Below are 23,780 nucleotides of genomic sequence, written 5' to 3' on the forward strand. Positions count from 1 at the left end.
AGGGTAGAGTGCCGGAGGACTGGAGGAGTGCCTGTATAGTTCCATTTTACAAGGGAAAGGGGGACAAGTGTGAATGTAGTAGTTTCAGAGGGATTAGCTTGTTAAGTGTAGTTGGGAAGGCTTATGGGAGGATCTTGATTGAGAGGATCAGGAGAGGAACAGAGGGAGTAATTGGTAAGGAACAGTGTGGATTTAGGACGGGTAGAGGTTATGTAGATCACATTTTTATGGTAAGACAGATATGTGAGAAAGCTATAGGAAAGGGGAAGAATGTTTTTTTGGCTTTTATGGATCTGGAAAAGGCTTATGACAGGGTAGACAGAAAGGCACTGTGGGAGGTTTTGCGGATTTACAGGATAGGAGGAAAGCTTCTAGGAGCTGTCAAGAGATTTTATGAGGGTAGTAAAGCTTGTGTCAGGATTAGAAATGGAGAGAGTGAGTGGTTCGAGGTAAAGGTGGGACTTTGTCAAGGATGCGTTATGTCACCCTGGCTGTTCAACTTATACATGGATGGGGTAGTGCGAGAGGTAAATGCAAGGGTAGTGGGTTAGGGATTAGAGATGGTTAAAGAAAATGGAGAAGAGTGGGAGGTGAGCCAGCTGTTGTTTGCGGACGACACTGTGCTTGTGGCAGAAGCTCTAATTACTTCATGGAAAATCCTTCCATATCATTCAGTTTGGAATATACAATGACTTAGTGGGTCAGTGAAAACACCAGATACAGAAATAACGAGGAGCCGTCAAAACTAGATTTAATATTTACAACAGAACCTGAAATTGTGGATAAAATCTAATACAAGACACCAATTGGAAAGAGTGACCATATACTCATTAAGACTGAATTAAAGGAAGAAATATACATGCAGAGAAATGAAAAGCATAGGAAGGGAAGATTGATGTACATCAAAATGGACTTTGCAAAATGAAAAAGAAATTCTTCCAAAATGCAAACTGGGAAAAAAATTACATGGAAGAGACAAAAATTTAAGAGAAATGGAATATCTTGATGGATAATTACAATGAAGGGGTGAATAGACACATAGCAAGACAGAAGCTAGAGTGTACAGTAAATGCTAGTTCAACAAAAGATGCAGTGAGGCAAAAGACAGAAGGGACAGAGTTTGGAAAAGGTGGAGAAAAGATAAAAAACCTGGAAAATGGCAAGTGTATATAAACTAAGAAATAAGTATGTTAAAGTGAGAAGAGAGGAAAAAAGGAACCATGAAAAGGATATTATAGATAAATGCAAAGAGCATCCCAAGCTATTCTATCAATATGTGTATGGAAAACTTAAAAACAAACAGGAAATGGTGAAACTATGCCAAGGGAATATAGAATACACAGAAGAGTTAGAAGTGGCCAAAGTCATGAATAATCACTTCAAATCTGTCTTCACGAGAGAGAGAGCACAATATTGGGACAAAGGAAATGAAAGGCGATCTCCCCCCATGAGTGAGATAACAATAACACAAAAAGAAATAATGGAACATCTATCAAACCTTGATGTCAGGAAATCACATGGCCCGGATGGAATTGCAAATTGAATTCTAAAAGAATGTAAAGAAGAACTAATGGACAAAATACATAACATAATAAGTTGCTCACTTAAAGAAGGAAAAATACTAGAAGACTGGAAAAATGCTAACATTGTACCAATATATAAAGGAGGAAACAAGGAATAACCAACTAACTAAAGGCCAATCTCACTAACAAACACTATAGCCAAAATTTGTGAGAAAATCATCAAAAATAGATGGGTAAAACACCTGGAAGACAACAATATAATAAACCCAAGACAATTTGGGTTCAGACAAGGAAGATCATGTACCACGAACTTAATATGTTTCTACTCAAGATTAATAGACATTGTGCAAGAAAGAAATTGATGGGCTGATTGTGCCTTTCTGGACTTACAAAAAACTTTTTACAAAGTACCACACAAAAGATTATTAAAAAAACTCGAACATATAGGAGGGATACAAGGGAACCTACTAAAATGGATGGAGGACTTCCTGATTGGTAGAAAGATGAGAGTAGTGCTCAGAGAAAAATATTCAGGTTGGAAAGACGTGATCAGTGGAGTACCGCAAGGATCTGTAATGGCTCCAATAATGTTTGCTATTTATGTGAATGACATTAATGATGATGTGAAATATTACATGAGCTTCTTTCCAAGACTCAGCTCCAGCAGCAACAACCGAGGGATGATTACAAGGAACTCCTCCAGCTGACCATAATTTTTCTCGGTGATCATCCCCCGGGAGGGATCCGATTCAAGCAGCCTGGAACAATCCATTGGGCGAGATGGATGGCTTGTGCCATCCACACACTTAAGATGGTTCTCTTCAAAACCCAGTACCTCCATCGAAGATCGACCTGGACCTTCTCGGCGGCCATCATGGAGCGAAGCGACATGGAACCATCTGGAGGAAGTGGCCATCTTTATCACAAAAGTTTACGTGAAGTACTGGTTCGAGGTCCCATCCGCTGTCTTTGCTCTGAAGAACGATCTCGACTTCCTTCAAGCCCTGGAGGCATTCCCCATCAAAGCTATTGGCAAGGCAGCTTCGACCGCATTCAATTGCCACTTGTGGTACGTGTTGGAAGTGCTTGTCGCCCGCCCTTGCTTTCTTTGACGACCGAGTCACAGTGGCAGAGAAGAAGAAAATAGTGACAAATTTTCAAAGGGGAACCCCAAACGACCCTTCAAAGAGGCTTCCACCACTCTCTGCCAGCTCAAAGGACCTCTCAGATTTTGTCACCTCAGCCACAATGACATTCTTCAAGTGCCTCCAGCTGTCAGAGGATTTCCTCAGGAAAAATCCTGGGGAGTGGACAGGAGACAAAGAGTGCCATTCTCGATGCCTTGTTCAATCTCTGAAGGTGGTCAATGACTTGGCAGAGCAAGGAATGGCGCTCATGTCTGAATTCAGTGTGTCGCTCAAGAGAAACAAAGAGCAGAAACACTTCATCCTTCAAGTGGTTGAAGCACACCGGAAATCTTTCCCCACTCTGACCAAAGCAGCTGCCTTGAAGAAAGATTGAAGGCTGAAATTTATGTGTTGTGATTTGTAAATCCCAACTCATTGGGAGGAAATAATTCATCATTTGATGGGCTTTGGTGCCATTTGTTTGAGCATTGCTGGTTGTTCAGTTCAATTTTACTGAAGCACGATAAATAAATATTTTAAGTTCAGTGCGCAACCTCTAAATATCATTTGATTTCAAAACCCTTGTTTCTGTATCAGTTTTGGATTGAAAGGAATCGATTGACGCCCTGGAGGAATTGAAAATCAAACTTTCATTTCATAGAAGCACCCTGATATATATATATATATATATATATATATATATATATATATATATATATATATATACAGGGATTTCTCAAATTTATGCCCATTCAGAATATGTGATTTTGGAAGAATAACACGAGGTAAAAAAACTTAGTCATTTTTTCATATTAGACAGATTATTTAGAGTGAGGAACTCTGTAGGTGGGTATGTAAATAGGTTGTGTTCCTGGTTTTAATTTAATCTGATGTTTTAAAACAGTTGTTTTGCCTAAGGCGTCCCCCGGCAAAGTAATTGCTTTATTGTGCTTCACAAGCAAAGCAACTAAACTTTCATCCAACTCAGGGCAATTTGTAGGCTCTAATAGATCTTTGTAATTTTTTCTTAAATGTATTTCTTCTTGAACTGAACAGATTGATGGAATTTGTAATTCTACCTCCTCACTACTCTCATTTAAAATCTTAATGGGTTTTGTACACATCTGAAAACATCCTATTTGTGTACCTTTCCTTAAAACTATATCTTTATTCATAGTATTAGTTATTAATATTTCAACCATGTTCTTATTTGACTTATAAATCCCTGAGTCCAACTCCAAACCTTTTAATCTAATTGATTCTGGGATTGTAATTATTTCAGAGTCTACAATAACTCCCTTCAACTGTACATTCACCCTGTTAATTGCTCTGGGGTGCAATAACATCGACTTCATTACGCCACCATCCACAATTTGCAAGGCTTCATTTGTAGTTGATGAATTTGTAATTTCTGGGATTTCCTGAACATCTGAGTTTGGTTCACTACAAGTTGCTTTACTTTCTGTTGGTCTGGACCACTCGGCCTCGTTATCTAAAGTAAAATTGCTATATTTCTTATATATGTCTAGGGATTCATTGATTCCTGTCACTGGACTTTAGTCAATTTAAAAATGGGATTAACTGTGATTTCACTAAGATCCCTAAGTCAGCAGGACATATGACCATGTTTTCTTTTCTCATAGTTGCAAATCCTATCAATAAGTCTCCTGGAAAAACAGATTCCTCTACAACTATCACTGGAATATGCAAATGTTCATTTGTATATAAGATAACTTCTAGCTCAACCTTACCTAATATTTTTAACTGATTTCCAGTTACTCCTTGCAATGAGTAATGAATTGGTTCCAATATTTTCACTCCTGGTTTCAATTGGTTTAAAACTTAACTGGTAACTACATTAACTACAGATCCTGTATCAATAAATATTTGAATAGGCTTATTGAACACTCTACCAGCAATGAGAGGTTCTACAGAAGTTCTTCCAATAGTAATTATCAGTTTGTCTTTGTTGGAGGTTTCTTTCACCCTACTATTATTCTTATCTTTAACACAATACCATTTATCGGTATATATGTGGGGAGTTCTAAAATATTGATTTATTCTGTGTCTGGGGGTTTTCCTCTTAACTCCGGGTGCTTTGTGTCTCCATGTATTACAATTAAAACAGGATTCTAGTATCCCTGGATGGACTTCTAACATTCCGTCTATGACCTACTTCTCTTTTCTTAACCCCTTCCATACGGTGCCGCACACGTAGGCGTCATGAGGAGGATAAGTGGATTCGCGACGCTGCCATATCGGCGTCTTGATTATATTTATTGTAGTCGCCCCTGTATTTTTACATTCTCCCAAATGTGCCCTGCATCCCATTCTCTGTGGTTTTTAAAATTCGCGGGTGAAAGAGAGAACGATCGATATAAGCGGCGACTATATTTTATGATGCGAATATTATTACGTTACGTCATACGGCTGGCATTGGCTGCTGCCCGCGAGATTTAAGTCCCGTACTGAAGTGGTTAAACTCTCTAGAGTACCTATGTTGGCCCACTGTCATTACATATGGATTTATTATTCTGGTCTCTACTTCCCCTAAATTTAAGTTTGACCTTAAATCCTTATACAGCTTTTCTGCCGTTAAATCATCTGAATTTTTGGTTAACAGTCCAAATGTTATCAATTTTATTACCTGAGAAACTTCCATTTTATCACTAGAACTTTCTATCCAATCTGAATCTTTCAAGATAGATTTCATGTCTTTTGACCATCTATCTAATCTAGCTAAGTATTCTGTGTCTGATTCACTTGTTCTAACTTCTTTGATCATTTTTGCCAAAGACCTTGTAAGCTTCATATTGGTTGATATCTTCCATTTACTGGAAATTTATGATAAACCTAGCTCTGCCCTTCTCAGGATCTATATTTTCCTTTAAAATTTCAATTTTCCTTTTTTCATCTGTTATATTTTTGCTCACAATTAAGGTATCTATTTGGGCAAGGAACTTATTAACTCCTAAAGTGTTTACTTCCCCTGTGAATTGTTATTCATACCTTCAGTAGTTGATTTGACTTGACTGTCTCCACGTAGTCTTCCTTGCGTACGTCAATCTTGAAGTAGTCTCTCGTCAGTGTCGACGACGTTCATCAGCCTCGTCTCTCATCAGCCTCGTCGTCTCTCATCTTGAAGATCGCCATAAAGGTTGTAGTTGCTCTGTGGTTGTGGTGTGCACTATCTCCAGTCTCTTCAGTTCTTGCTCCATGGTTGTGGTGTGCACTATCTCCAGTCTCTTTGGTTCATCCCACCGCTGCCACCACTGTTACCGCCCATTGCAGTAATTCTCTAGAGTTGTTCTTATAATAAAACAGTTCTTAACCCCTTCCATACGGTGCCGCATACATAGGCAGCATGAGGAGCAAGTGGATACGCGAGGCTGCCATATCAGCGTCTTGATTATATTTATTGTAGTTGCCCCTGCATAATGACATACTCTCTAAACTGTCTTCATCACATTTTCCATGGTTATCAAAATTCACGGGTGAAAGAGAGAACGATCGATATAAGCGGTGACTATATATTATGATGCGAGTATTATTACAACACATCGTATGTCTGGCAGCTAATGATTTTGGCCCGTACTGAAGAGGTTAAGGCCCCATGCCTATTCTTCTCTCAAAGCTTGAGGGGTGAATGAAATGAGGGTGATTTTTATCTCTTCATTCTGCTACTTGGTCTTGTGATCTACACCCAGAGAGTCCCGTTAGGATCCCTCTACAATACGTCAAGCCACCTTCGTTCTGACGTCACTATTTCATTCATCCAATATCCTCTTACTTCTCAAACAAGTGCCACTCTTTAAGGGCGTGACTTTACTTCCCTGCGCCAATGATTTTTCTCCACCTTTTTCTCTAATCAGAGAGGCTGTTATACTGTTTCAAACGATATTATTACGTAAGCATTATGTTGCAATGGAAATGGCTGGTATGCTTACAATTTTTTTCTGCATCAGCATTATTTACAATCAGTCATCTCAGTTTATAAATACCAGATGGCATTCTCAGTCACTCTGCAACTCAGCACCCGCAGTCAGCCACTGTATCATAACAACCTAATAAAATGACCATAATTTTTCTTTCCCTTCCTCCTACCCCTCAATCTACTTCAATCTACCTTAAATGTCTACCTCTATCTACCGGCCTCTTACAATGTCAAAAAAATCAAGTTGTGCAGCTGGTTTAATTCTGTGATGCAACCACCAGTTGTTCCCCATGTGTACTGTCAGCATGCTGTCCCTTCGTTCGGTGCTTCAAGGTCATTGTTACCTGTGCACCACTAGTGTTAACCACTTCACTCCGGGCCAAAATCTCGCGGGCAGCATTAGCTGCCAGACGTACGATGTTGCGTCATAATACTCGCATCATAAAAGATAGTCACCACTTATATCGATCGTTCTCTCTTTCACCCGTGAATTTTGATAACCATAGAAAATGTGATGACGCCAGTTTAGAGAGTATGTCATTTACTTAGGGACGACTACAATAAATATAATCAAGACGCCGATATGGCAGCCTCGCGTATCCACTTGCTCCTCATGCTGCTTACGTAGGCGGCACCGTATGGAAGAGGTTAATGTCTCTCTCCGCTCTCCTCTCTCAGTGCCATACCACAGTTTTTACCATGGCTTCCAAATGACCTTCAACTTCTGTAGCAAGTGACAGTACACCGAAAAGATCTAGGAAAACCTTGACCCTAGAGCAAAAGCTCATGGAGAAGGCAGCAACATCAGAAGAACAACCTCAGCGAACCTTGACAGCCACAAACTTGTCCCAATGTATGGACTTGTTGAGGTAAACAATGAAATTCATAGAAAATTAGCCAAATGGGGAGAGAAGCACTGCAGTTACCAGAGGAGTGATGAGCAAAATGGCTTACTATGAAGTGTTGCTGAAAGAAAAGCAATAAGAAAAGAAACAACAATCTATAACAGCATTCTTGTGTGAGCGTGAGACAGAGGTAGAGTCTGGGGCAGGATGGTTTAGTGAGCATGAGACAGAGGTGGAGTCAGAGGCAGAGCTACCCAGTGACCGAGATAATATGAAGCTACATAATGGTACAGCTTAGTATAAACATGTACAAGTAAGCAATAGCAAAACTTAACTTCTTTATAAGTTTGATATCCCACAATACATATCCTTCAACTTAATGTCAGCTGAATGCCATGCTCCAGACTTGGTATGTACTGTACAGTTTAGTTCAGTAATCATGTTCACTTTATGCAGCATTTATGTTATTCAATCCCTTCAGGAATGTATCCCTCACATAAATCAAGAAATCCATGTATATATATATATATATATATATATATATATATATATGTATATATATATATACATACATATACCAAGGCTTTTTCCCCCTTACAAGGGAGGTAGCCAAAAAGGAAAAGGCATAAAATCATTCCCACCCATTCCATCCCACACCCCTCCACCCTCCCTCTCATCTTAGCACCTCCTGGATGACGGGTCATCCCTGCACCTTGTCCACTGCCCTGGGTCAGAAGCAGTGTCGCAAGACACAGCACATCCACAGCAAGGCCGCTTCATTAAATCGGCGACCCCCCCCTCTCCGTCCCCCCATGCATAAAAGGAGAAGACGGGGAGAAATCCCTTCAGGCTGTGTCAAATTTTGCTCACACATACTACCTCACCCCCCACCCCTGCCCATTCCACCTCATGCATCACAACATCATCCATATACAACCATTCTCCATTCACCTCTGTCTTCTGTCCTCTTCCGTCCTTCCTCAACAGACATTCCCCTCTTCCCCAAAGCCCCCTTCACCCCATCCATCCACCTCATCCTAGGACATCCCCTCATGTTCCCTCCCTCCACATCTGCCTTCCATACCTCTTTTACTAGTCTTTCTTCACTCATTCTTTCCATGTGTCCAAACCATCCTAATACTCTTATCAACCCTATCTCCCAACTCCCTTTCCACCCCCGTTCTTCTCCTCACCTCCTCATTTCTCACTCTATCTAACCTAGTAACCCCCATCATACTTCTCAGACACCTCATCTCAAACACATTCAAACTCCTTCTCTCTTCCTCTCTTATGTTCCATGTTTCTGCCCCATACATTGCTGTTGACACAATCACTCCTTCATACAGTCTCCCCTTAGCATCCATTCCCAAATGTCTACCCCTCATTACACTCTTCAATCCACCAAGGCATTTACTCGCTTCTCTCAATCTGCATTCTACCTCCACCTTCACTCCACCTTTTCCTGCCACATTTGCACCCAAGTATCTAAAACTATCCACTTCCTCCAGTCGCTCTCCCTTAATGCTCACTTCCAGTCTACTGCCACTTTCACCCCTTGTACATCTCATCACCTTACTTTTACCCACATTTATCTTTAGCTTTCTTCTATCACATACTCTCCCAAACTCTGTCACCAACTTCCTCAGTCCCTCCTCCGATCCTGCCACAAGCGCAGTGTCGTCAGCAAACAACAGCTGGCTCACCTCCCACTTCTCTCCATTTTCTTTAACCATCTCCAATCCCTGACCCACTGCCCTTGCATTTACCTCTCGCACTACCCCATCCATGTATAAGTTGAACAGCCAGGGCGACATAATGCATCCTTGACTATAGGCCTATAAGTTTGACTTCAATCGTAGGAAAAATAATGGAAACTATCATCAGAGATGCTATCGAACATCATTTAGAAAGTAACCGTTTGATAAATGATAGCCAGCATGGTTTCAGACGGAAACGTTCTTGCGTGACTAACTTACTAGAATTCTACAACACAGTTATCTCGAATTATGACAAAAGAAACAATATAGGTTTAATATATCTAGACTTTGCAAAGGCTTTTGATACCGTCCCACACAAAAGACTACTTACTAAATTAGCTTTGCATGGAATAAGTGGTAGCCTATTAGGTTGCACTAGTAATTGGTTGAATGGTCGAAAACAGAGAGTTGTTTTAAATGGAAAAACTTCTGGATGGAAAAGTGTTGCAAGTGGAGTTCCTCAGGGTTCCGTTCTTGGGCCACTTCTATTCATAGTATATATAAATGATATAGACCATGGACTAAAATCTACTGTTTCCAAATTTGCTGATGATACAAAACTGTGCGGAGTGGCAAATGATCACTCAAACCAATTAGATATTCAAGAAGATCTAGATCAATTACAGCAATGGTCTGAAAAGTGGCTAATGAAATTTAACACAAGTAAATGCAAGGTAATGCACATAGGTAAAAATAACAGTAAGTACGATTACAAGTTATTTGGTAATTCGTTAACAAAAGTGGATAATGAAAAAGATCTCGGCGTAATTATCAGTAACGACCTCAAATCATCCAAGCAGTGTATTTCAGCCTCTGAGAAAGCAAATAAGATTCTGGGACTGATTGTGCGATCTTTTGATTTCAAAAGTCCATCACTCATTAACAAGCTATATAAATCATTAGTTCGTCCACATTTGGAATATGCTGTGTCTGTATGGTCACCGAATCTCATTAAAGACATTGACAGACTGGAAAAAGTACAACGGCGAGCCACAAAACTGATTCCAAATATAAAAAATAAATCATACGAAAATCGACTAAAACACATGAATCTGTTTTCCCTAAAAAAGCGTAGACTCAGAGGTGACTTGATACAGGTCTTTAAGATTTTAAAGGGAATTGACATCAAAAGTGACCAAATTTTCACATTGAATGAGAATCAGACAAGAAACAATGGTCTCAAACTATCCGGAAATAGATTCAATTTGGAAGTAGGTAGAAACAACTTTGCCAACCGTGTAGTAAATGAATGGAATAAACTTCCTGCACAGGTAGTGCAATGTAGTTCAGTTCGAAGCTTTAAGAATCATTTAGATAAATACCTAAGTAAGATGCTGTAACGATTATAATTTATCTTATATTATTTGTTTTTGTTTTGTTATCATTTGTCTGTCTGATTTTCATTTATTATTAGTTATATGTCAATTTATTATTATTTACTATTTACCTGTTTGTTTATTATTTAACTATACCTATGCATTTATTTTATGTATTTTATTTGTTATTTACATTATTATAGTTTTTATTTATTGTTTTATTATTAATATGATTTTTTTTTTCGCATCCGACCTAGATATGGATCAAAAGGTCTCCTGTCGGCATGCTCCGCCTTTGTAATCCTTTGACGAAGTCCCACCTTTACCTCGAGCCACTCACTCTCTCCATTTCTAATCCTGACACAAGCTGTACTACTCTCATAAAAACTTTTGACAGCTCCTAGAAGCTTTCCTCCTATCCCATATATCTGCATAACCTCCCACAGTGCCTTTCTGTCTACCCTATCGTAAGCCTTTTCCAGATCCATAAAAGCCAAAAAAAAACATCCTTCACCTTTCCTATAGCTTTCTCACATATTTCTCTTACCACAAAAATCTGATCTACATAACCTCTACCCGTCCTAAATCCACACTGTTCCTTACCAATTACTCCCTCTGTTCCTCTCCTAATCCTCTCAATCAAGATCCTCCCATAAGCCTTCCCAACTACACTTAACAAGCTAATCCCTCTGAAACTACTACATTCACACTTGTCCCCTTTTCCCTTGTAAAGTGGAACTATACAGGCACTCCTCCAGTCCTCCGGCACTCTACCCTCTCTCCAGCAATCATTAAATAACCTCACCAACCAGTCCACCATCACTGTACCTCCTTTTTTTAGACATTCTGCATGGCATCCATCCAGACCAGGTGCCTTACCTGCTTTCATCATCTTAACAACTGCCTTCACTTCATCCTTCCTTATTTCTCCTCCTTTTTCCTCACTCATCACTCATTTTCTTAGCATTTCCCACTGCAACTATCTTTCCCTCCCTATCCTCCTTCACATTTAGCAACTCCCTAAAATACTCTGCCCATCTTCCCCTTACTGCCTTCTCTTCCATTATCATCTCTCCATCTGCACCTTTTACCTTTTCTTCTCTACTTGATTCGCCTCCTCTTCCTCTCTTAATTTCTTTCCAAAACATCTTTTTATTACTTTCAAAAAATTTCTGTCATACTCTTACCCCATTTCACATCTGCTCTCCTCTTTCCCTCTTTTACCTTTTGCTTTACTTCTCTTTTCTTTTCTTTATACATTTCATATGACTCCCTCATCCTATTTTGTAACCAATCTGTCAAGCTTGCTTCTTCTCTTCTACAACCTTCCTTGTTTCCTCATTCCTTCTATTTCCTCCTGTCCTTCTTGTTCCACACACCATCCTTGAACACTTTATGACTCCCTCCTTGAACCATCCCCATTCCTCCTCCACACCTAGCTCTACTCTATCCTTCACTCCCTCCCACTCCTCCTTCAGCTTCTTCTTGTACTCCTTCTCCTTTTCCTTTTCATTTAAAGAGTTCACTCTAAGCACCTCCCTACCTTTTGTCCCTTTCCACTTTCTCCATCTATCCTCCACTCTTAACTAACCTTCCACCAAAAAATGATCTGATATTCCCCTTCCACCAAAAAATGATCTGATATTCCCCCACCCTCTCCCCTTAGCACATGGACATCCTTAACTCTTCCTATCATAGTCCTATTTACCACTACATAATCCATCAACACTCTATCTACCACCCTTCCATCCACCACCCTCTCCCATGTGTACTTATGCTTGACTTTCTTCCAAAACACTGTATTTGCTATCATCAACTCTCTAGACACATTTCCACCATCAACTCTCCACTACGATTCTTTCCTGGAACTCCACATTTCCCAACCACTCCATCAATTGGACCAGTACTATTACATTGACATTTCTCCCTAAATCCTCTATGCAGTCATTTAAATCTATCCAAAAGGCCTCCCTTTCTTCTACACTCTTCTCACTGCCAGGCCCATATGCACTTACAAAGACCCACATCTCCTTTCCCAGTTTCACCTTCATCCACATTATCCTTGAGGAAACCTCCTTCCACTCCACTACACATTTACCTATCTCTTCACTTACTAGAATAGCCACCCCTTCCCTCCCTCGCCCTCTCTTCACTCCTGATAACCTCCCACTTACACTCCCAAACTTACACTCACCCTTCCTTTTCAACTTAGTTTCACTCAAAGCCAACACATCCATCTTTCTTCTCTCAAACATACTACCTATCTCTTCCCTTTTACTCTCATCTGTATCACACCCACACACATTAAAAGACCCAAACCTTAGGGTGCTGGTCGGAAAACTCCCAGACCCTCTTATGCCTTTACTTTTTCGTTTAGGAATGTCCCCTGTGGGGCTACAAGGAGAAGGATGCCTAGTCCCACTCCCAGTCCCTTTCTTCTCACCTCTTACGATCCAAGTGGAAATTCTTGGTGGCAGAATTCTTTTCCCCCACCACAGGGAATATATATATATATATGTATATATATATATATATATATATGTATATGTATATATAATATGGACTTCAATTTTTTTTAATTGCGGCTAGGTAATTGGACTTTCCGAATTGGACTGCCAACCTCTGATGTTGATATCTATGAGGTATGTTACATCAGTTATATGCACAGTATTAAGGGTGTTACCAATAGTGGAGAGTGACCCTGCATGAATTTCACACTTATTAGAAACTGAGATAGTACCTTCAACTGATTTCAATTTGAACATAAATCCAGACAGATAATAGGTACTATGGTTATGTTTGGGAAAAATAGGAAATGTGAACTTCCTATGTTACCATGAGTAACCTGGTTTACAAATATCTTGTAATGACAATTCTGCATCACAGACTCATTTCTAACTAGTGAAGTTTCACAAGAATTTTTCAATGCCCTACAGAACACAAAAAGAGATGAGTGACAGATGTAGAGATTCCTATTAGTGATCTTACAATTTTTAAGGTTATCATTAGATATTGTGGTCTCCACTAAGTTATCTAGAGAAAGGATGTAATTTAGTGGATCTGCTACTGGTATGTCAGCTTCAAAAAAAGAATTATTTGCCTTCATTGGAAAGGGTATCAGTTTGTACATGTTAAATCTAAAGTCAGAAGAGAAAGGAAGTTCTCTTATTACTGAAGAACCATTTAAGTATGCAGTTAGCAAGGGTAGAATACTACATTTACTTCATCAAAGAAATTTTTAAGATTCCAGTCCTTCTTATCTGAGTTAATTATCCTTATAAGTTGGGGTATTGGGAAAGAGGAGGATGTGATTTTAATAGAATTTGCTCAAACTAAATCTTGCACAAAGGATTCAAACTGAGATTGCATCTCAGTTATTTTCAAATGCATAACATCAAGTGGTAAGAATATAAGTAGGGACTTCTCTTGTTCAGACTGTTTGGTACTGAGTTTCTCTAAATCATCAGCCTTTGCTACTGTCTCATTTAATCTATTCAGAGAATTCTTTAAATCAGCAAAGAAGGCAAAATTGGATCTTCCTAATCCAGCAAGAGCTCCTAAAGCTACAACCACCAAACTTCTCTTTTGTGTGCCATAGTGTTTGAAATTTGCATTTATGAGATCAATTTTACTCATCTCACTCATTTTATTTTAAAGTTTCCTTTGAACAGCATTTATATTTGAGATGTTCTCCTTAATAACATCTAAATTCACTCTCATGGAGTCTATATTACTTTTGATAATGGTGATGTTTTGGTAATCTAAAACTATACTAAGGATATGATCTACCATTATCAGGTTTCCTTGATGCTGTACCAAGGCTCCAGGTCACACAGGATTCCAATCCCAGGCATGCACCATACACATCAATAATATAAATCCAGTCTTCATCTGAAAAAATTGGTAGTATTAATTTGCAGTTCATACATAATATTCCTGATACTCTTCAGAACTCAAAGTTTCCCCAATAGAATGTATAATTTGTGTTGCTTTGCCCTCAAAAAGAGTTGTTGTTTTACAATTCTCAATGTCACAATTATCATCATTAGCAAGTTCCATCCTAGTCTAATCATCTACATGTGTGATACTTCCCTAGTTTCTAAGTGTAAGATCTTGTATTTATTTCCACCTACAAAATAGATTATTCTATATGGGCTGGAATATCATGGTGAAAGTTTATTACTGATTTTATGCATTTTAGCCATGACCAAATCTCCTATTTGTAATTCTTTGTGTGCTGTTTTATGTTGTTGCTTCATTTCTTGTGTATAATCTTTCATTTGTTCCCTAACTCTTTGGTGTATGGCTTAAAATGTATGTGTTTTACCTAGTTGTATTCATCTGTTATACACTGGTTGTTCTGCAATTAAGAGTTTATTGGGAGAATTTTGTCTTCCCCATAAATAATATAATGTGATGTTTCACCTGTAGCTGTATAATTTTGTTACTGAGTGCACATTTAACACAAGGAATCCAATTATCCCAAGTTATACTATGTGGGCTTATCAAACCTCTAAGATAAATTATAATATTCTTATTTAGCCTTCCTACAACTCCATTGCTCTGAGGATGATTCACTTGAATATTAATTTTATTTATCTTAAATAACCTATATAATTCTTCCAAGATTTTCTTACTAAATGCAGTACCAATGGTCTGAAATTAAGATCTTGGGAGTAGTGAAATTACAGATTATTTGTTCATATATCACTGAAGCAATTGTTTCGGCTCTCTTATTTGGTATGGGTTGTAAAATACAAAATCTTGAAAGATAATTAAGGGCAACAAATACATATTTATATTCATTTTCAGACATAGGTAACTCTAGTGTATCTCTTTCCCTAGGTTTCTGCAGTATGGGATATGATAGCATAGGAGCAGGTTTATGTGTATCTCCTTTTACCTTAGCACATTTCAAGCAATTTTCAATATGTACATAGATATCTCTCTTCATATCTGGCCAGAAGTGTTTAAGTTGTGCTTGTCTATAAGTTTTATCCTTTCCTGGATGAGAACTACAATCACTATCATGAAGTAATTTCAATACCTCTGGTACAAGAGTTGGTGGAATTACCAACTGATTCGCTGGGCCCCTAGAAATATCCTCCCCACTTTCTGTTTTTCTGTACAAAAGTCCATTGCTCAAATGAAATTCTTCTATCTCATACCCTTTTGGTAGTTTTGGAGGAGTACCTCATGGGTTCATCAAATTCTGAGCTACTTTTTCCCAAGTCCTATCTCTTCTCTGTTCCCATATTATCATTCCTCATCTAATGTAACTAGTTCATTAATACTGCAGATGAAATTGGTCAAGCCTGTTGTTGGTTGGCTAATATTCCTAGATAGTGCATCTGCTGCAGCGTTCTTCCTACCTGGAATATATTCAAACTTAACCTCGTAACATTGAATTGTAGTAAACCACCTGGCTAATCTGCCTCTAAGATTCTTATGTTTGAATAAGTTCTGAATAGCTGTATGATCAGTCCACACTGATTGGATATCCCAGTATCATATCTCTAAAACTCTCTAATGAATATATCACTGCTAATGTTTCTCTTTCTGTAATGGAGTAGTTTCTCTCTGCACTATTACAAAGTCTCGATGTGAAAACTATTAGTTTCAATTTTCCATCTCTTGCATCAGTATACCTCTTAACCCTATGTCTGACACATCAGTACAAAGAATGAACTCTTTATCATAATGGGAATATGAGAACTGGAGAACTAGTAAGTTTATCTTTCAACTTGTCAGAAGCTTGTTGTTGTGCAGGTCCACAAATGAACTTTGAATCTTTCCTCAACAAAGAACTTAATGGATAAGCAATGTCTGCATAACCCTTAATAAATTTTCTATAATACCCTGTCAGTCTCAAGAAACTTCTTTTTCTCCATTGTTCGGAACTGGATAGTTCTTTACTGCTTCTACCTTTGAATTCACTGTACTAAGTCCATGTCTATCTATCTTATGTCCCAAATAAATGACACTGTCCTGCAAAAACTTACATTTTTCAAGTTTCACTTTCAAACCTACTTCAACTAATCTAATTTCTTAAAGTGCTCAGTTGCTGTTTGGAAAAATATTAGAATATGATCTAGAAATGCACTGTCAGCATTTCCTAACAACCCACCTAGTACTGTATTCATTAATCTCACATAAGTTAATGGACTATTACATAACTCAAATGGCATTCATTTGAACACATAGTGCCCCATTGTTGTAGAAAAGGCTATATGATCCCATGAATCTTCATGCAGCTCTATTTGCCAGAATGCAGATTTTATGTCTATAGTGCTAAAATACCGATTCTAAGTTCCCTCACTACGAAATATATCTACTATTACCAGATGTGAAATGGGTTAAGAGTATGACAGAAAATTTTGAAAGTAATGAAAAGATGTTTTGGAAATAAATTAAGAGAGGAAGAGGAGGCTAATCAAGTAGTCACAACCATCATTTATTTGTTTCCCATCCATATTGGGTCCATGCCCTGTCCATAACTGTGTTGCTTCCTTCTCTTTCTGCTCAAAGCCTTGCATATCCTCTGTGTCTTCATTGTTATACTCTTTAACTTGGTAATTAGCAAGTCAATGCCATGGAGATCACCCCAGATAGACAGCTCCTTGCAGCAGCTGGATACCAGCATATCCGAATGTTTGAAATAAACTCCAATAGTCCTACACCAGTCATTAACTATGAGGGAATCAGTAAGAATGTGACAGCAGTTGGGTTCCAGGAAAATGGGAAATGGATGTTTACTGGTGGAGAGGACTGCACAGCAAAGATCTGGGATTTGAGGTCAGAGCTTTTTATTGTATTGTAATGATTCAGTAAGCATAGAAATGTTAATGAAAAAGAATTTAGCTTAAAATTTTATTGTAGGTATTATCCTATTTCACTTATGGCCAAGCTGTGTAAAGGTATATATATACTTTGCTGATTTTCTGCCTCCTTATTTGCTTTTGTGATTACCCACATATTTCTAAGTACTTTCTAAGAAGTTTGAAATGTGATTTTGTTATATTTACACTTTTGTTAGTCACAGTAAAAGATTGATATATTTCATCTGCATAAAATTTGTAAAACAAGGCTACTTCCAAACTTGAACTTTAAATATAGGTTGCAAAACATGTCATAAATGTTCAGGGTGTTTTACAAAATTCAGTATGCAAAGTGTCATTAGCTTTACAGATCGCGTAACCTTCATGTGTCCCGAATTTTCCAAATGAATGCTGCTGTCAACTGTGCCTGTCTGCATCCAAACCAAACAGAACTGTTTGTGGGTGATCAGTCTGGTGTGATTCACATATGGGATATAAAAACGGATCATAATGAACAGTTGGTAAGATTCATATGTAAATGTTAACTTTATGAAGGACTTTATTTTAAAAATAAGACAGTTGGTGCATGTCATACCTATTTCTGGTTTGTGAGTTTGAATTAATCCCTCTGCTTCTAGTCTATTTTATTCATCTGTGCATGACTACCTTCAGTAGTAAAAGAGTTCATCCCATCATAATTAACTCTTCCTTACAGAATGGCACACAGATTTTAATTCTAACTACCATCAGACCATCATAGTTTTAGGTATTTGGGGTTGCATATCAAAGGAAAGGGAGTAGTAGAGGTGGAGTTAAATTGTAGATAGAAGCAAGTAAAGGGTATTAAAAAGTGTCATGAGAAATAGCCATCTGGGAATGAATGCAAAAAAGACACTGTATGGGGCAGAGACTTGGAATTCAAAAGAGGCAGAAAAAAGAAGTTTAAATGTGTTTGAGAAGAAATATCTGAAGTATGGTAGCGGTTACAAAGTTAGATAGAGTGAGAAACAAAGAGATGAGGAGGAGAGAGGGAGTGGAAAAGGAGATGGCAGATAGGGCTGATGAAAGAGTATTCGGATGGTTTGGATACATGGAAAGAATGAGTGAAGAAAAGTTAGTAAGAGGTGTGGAAGGCAGAGGTAGATGGAGTGAACTCAGGGGACAACCTAGAATACAGGTCAAAATTTTTTTAAAAGTTGTGTGCTTCTTAAAATAAGTTAATTCTTATGTATTTTGATGCACTGAATCCAAATGTCACCTTGAAAAATGCTTATTGGCTATAGGTTTAAAGATACACAGCATGTAATATATTATTATGATGTACAGTATGTTTTAAATTTTAATCCATATCTACTCTGCATTTTTGCTTGACACTTATAGTGGACTGAGGAATAATCTCTTGACAATGTCCAGCAATAGTGTACTCCATTTACTCTGTTATCGCTTTTCCATAGTTGAAATATCTTGGTGAAACCTTTCACCATGTTCGTCACTAACTGCCCCATAGTTCACTAAAAAAAATCTAAATGCGAGTCCAAAAAGTGGATTTTAAGTGACATGTTACATCCCATGTTCTCATAAGCCTTGATGAGGTTTTCCACCAATTCTTCATAGTTTCCTGTTTTCAAGAAATCCCTTCACCATGAAGGGCTGATTCAGTCACCGTCTTTAAGAAGCTCTCAAATCTGAGGACCAATGAAAAGTCCCTCTTTTATCTTAGCATTGCTTAGTGAGAGAATTTTAATGTTAAATATTTGGATCCCTAATCAGATATGTCTGTAGTTTTTACAAAGTTTTTCATGAGCCCTAGTTTTATGTGTAGTGGTGGTAGCATTATTATTATTATTATTATTATTATTATTATTTTTTTTTTTTTTTTTTTTTTCCCCTGTGAAACGTGGATGTTGAACATTTTTTCATCCCAGGTTACAATGATTGACAAGGTGCCAGTCTCTCATGATATAGTGGAAATCTTTTACACAGCTGTCCCATTCACACAGAAAGCAGCTGTACTTGGTGTATCCACCCTGCAAGCTCATCACGAGCAACAACTTTATCATTACAGAGCTGCCATTGATGTTCATATTTTATGCACTGGAACACATGCTTTATATTCTCATAAGTTTCTTTCCAATGTGGTGCCATTATGTAGCAACACACCTTTCTAACTTATTTTTGATGAATCCATGAACAGCCTCCAGTGTCTGGGTTTATATACAGTGCCAAGTGCTTCCATCAGAGCATTAATATTTTTGCAGGCCACTAAATCACCTTCTATTATGAAGAAATTGTTGAGCTGCTGCTGATGGTCATGAAATGTTTAAATTTTCACATCAACTGCTAGGAGATTCCACTTTTGAAAATGAGCCTAGCAGCTCTGCCTTATTTTTGGGTAGTTGCAGATCCCTAACAAGGTCATGGAGTTCCCCTTGTGTTATGAGATCCTAGAGGAGTGTGGTACATCATAATTTGGGTCACTCTGTAATCCAGTACTGGCCTCTTTACTTCCTCCTCACCACTTTCCTCTTCTGACTCAAATGATACTAAAGTTGGTGCATGTGAAACTAGGCAAATAGCTGATGAAATGTTTGGATATTTAATGGACTCTTTTTTTTTTTTTTTTTTTTTTTTTTTTTTTTTTTTTTTTTTTTTTTTTTTTTTTTTTTTTTTTTTTTTTTTTTTTTACAAGCCCTTTTGCACTGGAGGTACCATGCAGAAATAACTTATTAGTATGGTCTGTTTGCTCCTGCCACATCAGTGGCACAACAAAAGTTATTCCTTACCTCTTCCTGTTCAACCATTGACAAAAGTTAGTAGCACAAATACCTAGTTGTATTATATGGAAAGGGAGCTATGCTCGTGATGACCCGTCTTTGTATCTCTCAGCATCAAGTTTTTTCTTAAATCTTGAATAGTGTTTGCACATACTGTTTCTTTATCTAATTTGTTCCAAGTATCTATCACTCTATGTGGGAAGCTATTTTTTTCCAGATCTCTTCTGTAATTATCTTTTTTTAGTTTCTTTTCATGTCCTCTTGTTTTTCCATTGTCCCATTTCAATAAGTCATTCATATCTAAGATTTCCATTCCCTTCATAATTCTATAGATAGTAAGTCTCCTCTTCCCCTTCTTTGTTCCAGAGTTGGTAATTCCAATTTGGACAGTCTTTGTTCATATGTCATTTTGGAAAGAGATGGTTCCAGTTTTGTTGTTGCTCTTTGTATTCTTTCTAACTTCTTTATATTCTTTTTGGTACTGGGTGTCCATAGTGTTGCTGCATACTTGAGTTTTGGTCTTCTTAGTATAGTTAAAAAAAAATTATCATTTCCTCATTCAAATAGGCAAATGCCACTTTTATTGACCTCAATAAATTATAGGTTTTTCTGATTATTCTATTAATATGCTTATCTGGTGTCATGTCTTTGCTGATCATCATTCCAAGGTCTTTTTCCGAGTTTACTTTTTTGACCTCTTCTTCACCAATTTTATAATCTCTCGATATTTTGTTTTTACTTTTTCCAAATTCCATTATACTACATTTCTTGATATTGAATTTCACTTCCCACTTTTGAGTCCATATCCAGATCTTGTCCAAGTCTTGTTTTAATGAGTTGCAATCCTCCTCCGTGTTTTTGCATCGTCTGCAAAGAAATTCATATAACACTCTACTCCTTTGTCCATGTCATTTATGTATATAGCAAACATGATCAGGGCCAGTACTGATTCCTATGGGACACCACTTATCATTTCTTCCCAATTTGAGAATTTTTCTCTAATTATTAATCTCATTTTCCTCCCAGTCAGGAAGTCTTTCATCCTTTCCAATAATTTTCCTCTGATGCCACCTATTGATTCTATCTTCCCTATTAGTTTATTGTGTGGTACCTTATCAAATGCCTTTTGTAGGTCCAGAAAGGCACAGTCTGCCCAACCATCTCTCTCTTGTATTATGTCTATTAATCTTGAGTAGAAACAGATCAAGTTTGTTTTACATGATCTCCCTTGTCTGAATCCAAATTGATTTGGATTCAGTATAGTTTTTTCATGTAAATGTTTAAACCCATCTATTTTTGACGATCTTTTCGCATATTTTTGCTACTGTGCTTGTCAGAGAGACCAGTGTGTAATTTGATGGGTCTTTCTTGTTTCCTCCCTTGTAAATTGGTACAATGTTTGCCTTCTTCCAGTCCTGTGGCACTTTTCCTTCTTTAAGTGAGAATTTAATTATATTGTATATTTTGTCTGTTAATTCTTCCATGCATTCTTTCAGTATCCAATTTGCAATTCCGTCTGGACCATGTGATTTTCTGATGTCAAGGGTTTTGATTTGGTCACTGATTTCCTTTTGTGTTACAATTATTTCTTTCATTGAGGGGGATCTCTATTTCCTCACAGTTAGGTGAGTTTTCTATTGTGAATACTGATTTGAAATGGTTGTTCATAATTTCAGCCATTTCCAGTTCTTCTGTATATTCATGTTTACCTTGGCACAGCTTTTCTATTTCTTGTTTGTTCTTCAGTTTGCCATTTACATACCTGTAAAATAGTTTGGGTTTTCCTTGCATTTTTCTATTATCTTTTTTTCAAAGTTTCTCTGCGTATTTTTACATACTCATTTCTGAGTTTGATGTACATTTGCCATTTGCTTGTTTTCTTGTCTCTTTTTCATTTCTTCCAAGCTTTGTCTCTTTTATCCTTAGCCTCACCACACAACTTTTTATGTATGTTCTTTCCATTTTTTGTTGTGGTACATATTTATTTACTCCCTCATTGTAAATTTCTTTTAGTATATTCCATTTCTCTTCCATCCCTGTTTCTTCATTTAGAAATTTTTCCTAGTTCGCTTTGGGAAAGAATTTTTTTGAGTTTCTCAAAATATGTTTTGCTGTACATTAGTCTTCCTATTCTATGTTTATCATTTCTGCTTTGATCCCTTTGCTCTTTCAACTCAAATCCTATTAGTACATGGTCACTCATTCCTATCGGAGTTTTGTAATCAATTTTATCAACAATTTCAGGCTCTGTCATAAGTATTAAATCCAGCCTTGATGGTTCTTCCCTACCTCTGTATCTGGTGTTTTCCCTTATCCACTGAATCATTGTGTATGCAATGGTCATGTCGAGCAGGACATTGCCCCAGAGTTCCTCTCCACCTTTCACTGTCATTTCCTCCCAACATATTTCTTTTGAATTAAAGTCACCCATAATTACTGCATTTCCTCTGTCCTTCAGTATATTAGTTAATTCATATTTTGTATCTTCTAATATTTTGGAATGATCACTTTCTGTCCAGGACTGTGTTTTGGGGGGCACATACACCACTACAAATTTTCTACTCTTCATATGTTTGCTTTCAACTTGTATCATAATTGATTCTACATTATTTTTTCCTTCAGTTATTTTTGTTACATTTAAATCTTTATTAGTCAAAATTAATACTCCGGTACCTTGTTTATCCTTTCTGTTCTTTGTCCAGCAGTTGTATAAACCTTGTCCCACAGTGTTGGGTGGTGGACTACACTTTAATCTAGTTTCCATTATTCCCATTATGTCTGGTTTTTCTAAGGCCAGGTAATCATTTAATTCATTCATCCCTGAAGTTACTCCATCTATATTGGTATAAGCTATTTTTAATTTTCTTTCTCCTTGTCTTTTTCTGTCTTTGTTTCCTTTTTCATATATACCATTTTTTCAGTCTCAGATCCACCACTCTCCAAAATATAAAAAATTCAGTTTCAGTTCTCTTTGTTTTTTTTTTTTTCATTTGCTTTGTTTCTAAATTCTTTTTCTTTTTCTTCCTCACTCATTTCTTTTTTTATCCATATATTTTATGTTCACTATTTGCTAATTTCGTTGTTCTGGATAGTACTTCCTCTGCAATTGTTTGAAATCTAAGCTTTACTTTCAGTGGCCTGTATTGTTTTTCTTTAGAGTATCTGCCCATCCTATAGGTTTCCTCGATTTCCCTATCCAAGCCTTGTCCTTTTGCTCATAATTCAGAATTTCCTTAGCGATCTCTTTCTTCTCCTTTTCCCTCTGATACCTAGGTACATCATGCCTCTCTTTAATGCCATAGATTACAATGCATCTTTTTTTATTCACTGTGTCCCTAACTAAGTTGCCTTTCTCTATAATTACTTGAATCACAGTTTCCTTGGTATTTTCCTTGACTTGTTGCTCCATTATTTCTTTAAGGGATACTGTTTGACGTCCCTGTTCAACTTTCCACTGTTTCTTTATTTCCTGTAAGTCATTTTCTTTTATTTTTTCTTCCACCTTTTCAGTCACCTCTTGCATTTGATCTTTTATCTCCTTTTTTAATGCCTCATTCCTATTTATGTCTTCACTTTTCAACCTTTCATTTTCTGCCTTTAATTTATTTAATTAATTTTTCAAGTCATCCATCTCCCTATTATTCTCCTCATTGGCTTTCCTTAGCAAAGATACTTCTTTGTACATT

General features: G+C 37.4%; 1 protein-coding gene across 2 annotated transcripts in view; it reads left to right on the forward strand.

Moving 5' to 3' along the window:
- Positions 1-23,780, forward strand: part of Lst8 (MTOR associated protein, LST8) — a 93,748-nt gene that overhangs the window by 31,025 nt on the left and 38,943 nt on the right. For both annotated transcript variants that reach the window (XM_076174405.1, XM_076174482.1), the window contains exons 3-4: positions 17,083-17,297; positions 17,691-17,841. In XM_076174405.1, coding sequence (XP_076030520.1) covers positions 17,083-17,297; positions 17,691-17,841 — 366 coding nt within the window. The remainder of the gene's footprint in view (positions 1-17,082; positions 17,298-17,690; positions 17,842-23,780) is intronic.

The sequence above is a fragment of the Oratosquilla oratoria genome, chromosome 1 (genome assembly GCF_046742065.1).
Source record: "Oratosquilla oratoria isolate Oo_2021 chromosome 1, ASM4674206v1, whole genome shotgun sequence".
In the NCBI taxonomy this organism is placed as follows: Eukaryota; Metazoa; Arthropoda; class Malacostraca; order Stomatopoda; family Squillidae; genus Oratosquilla; species Oratosquilla oratoria.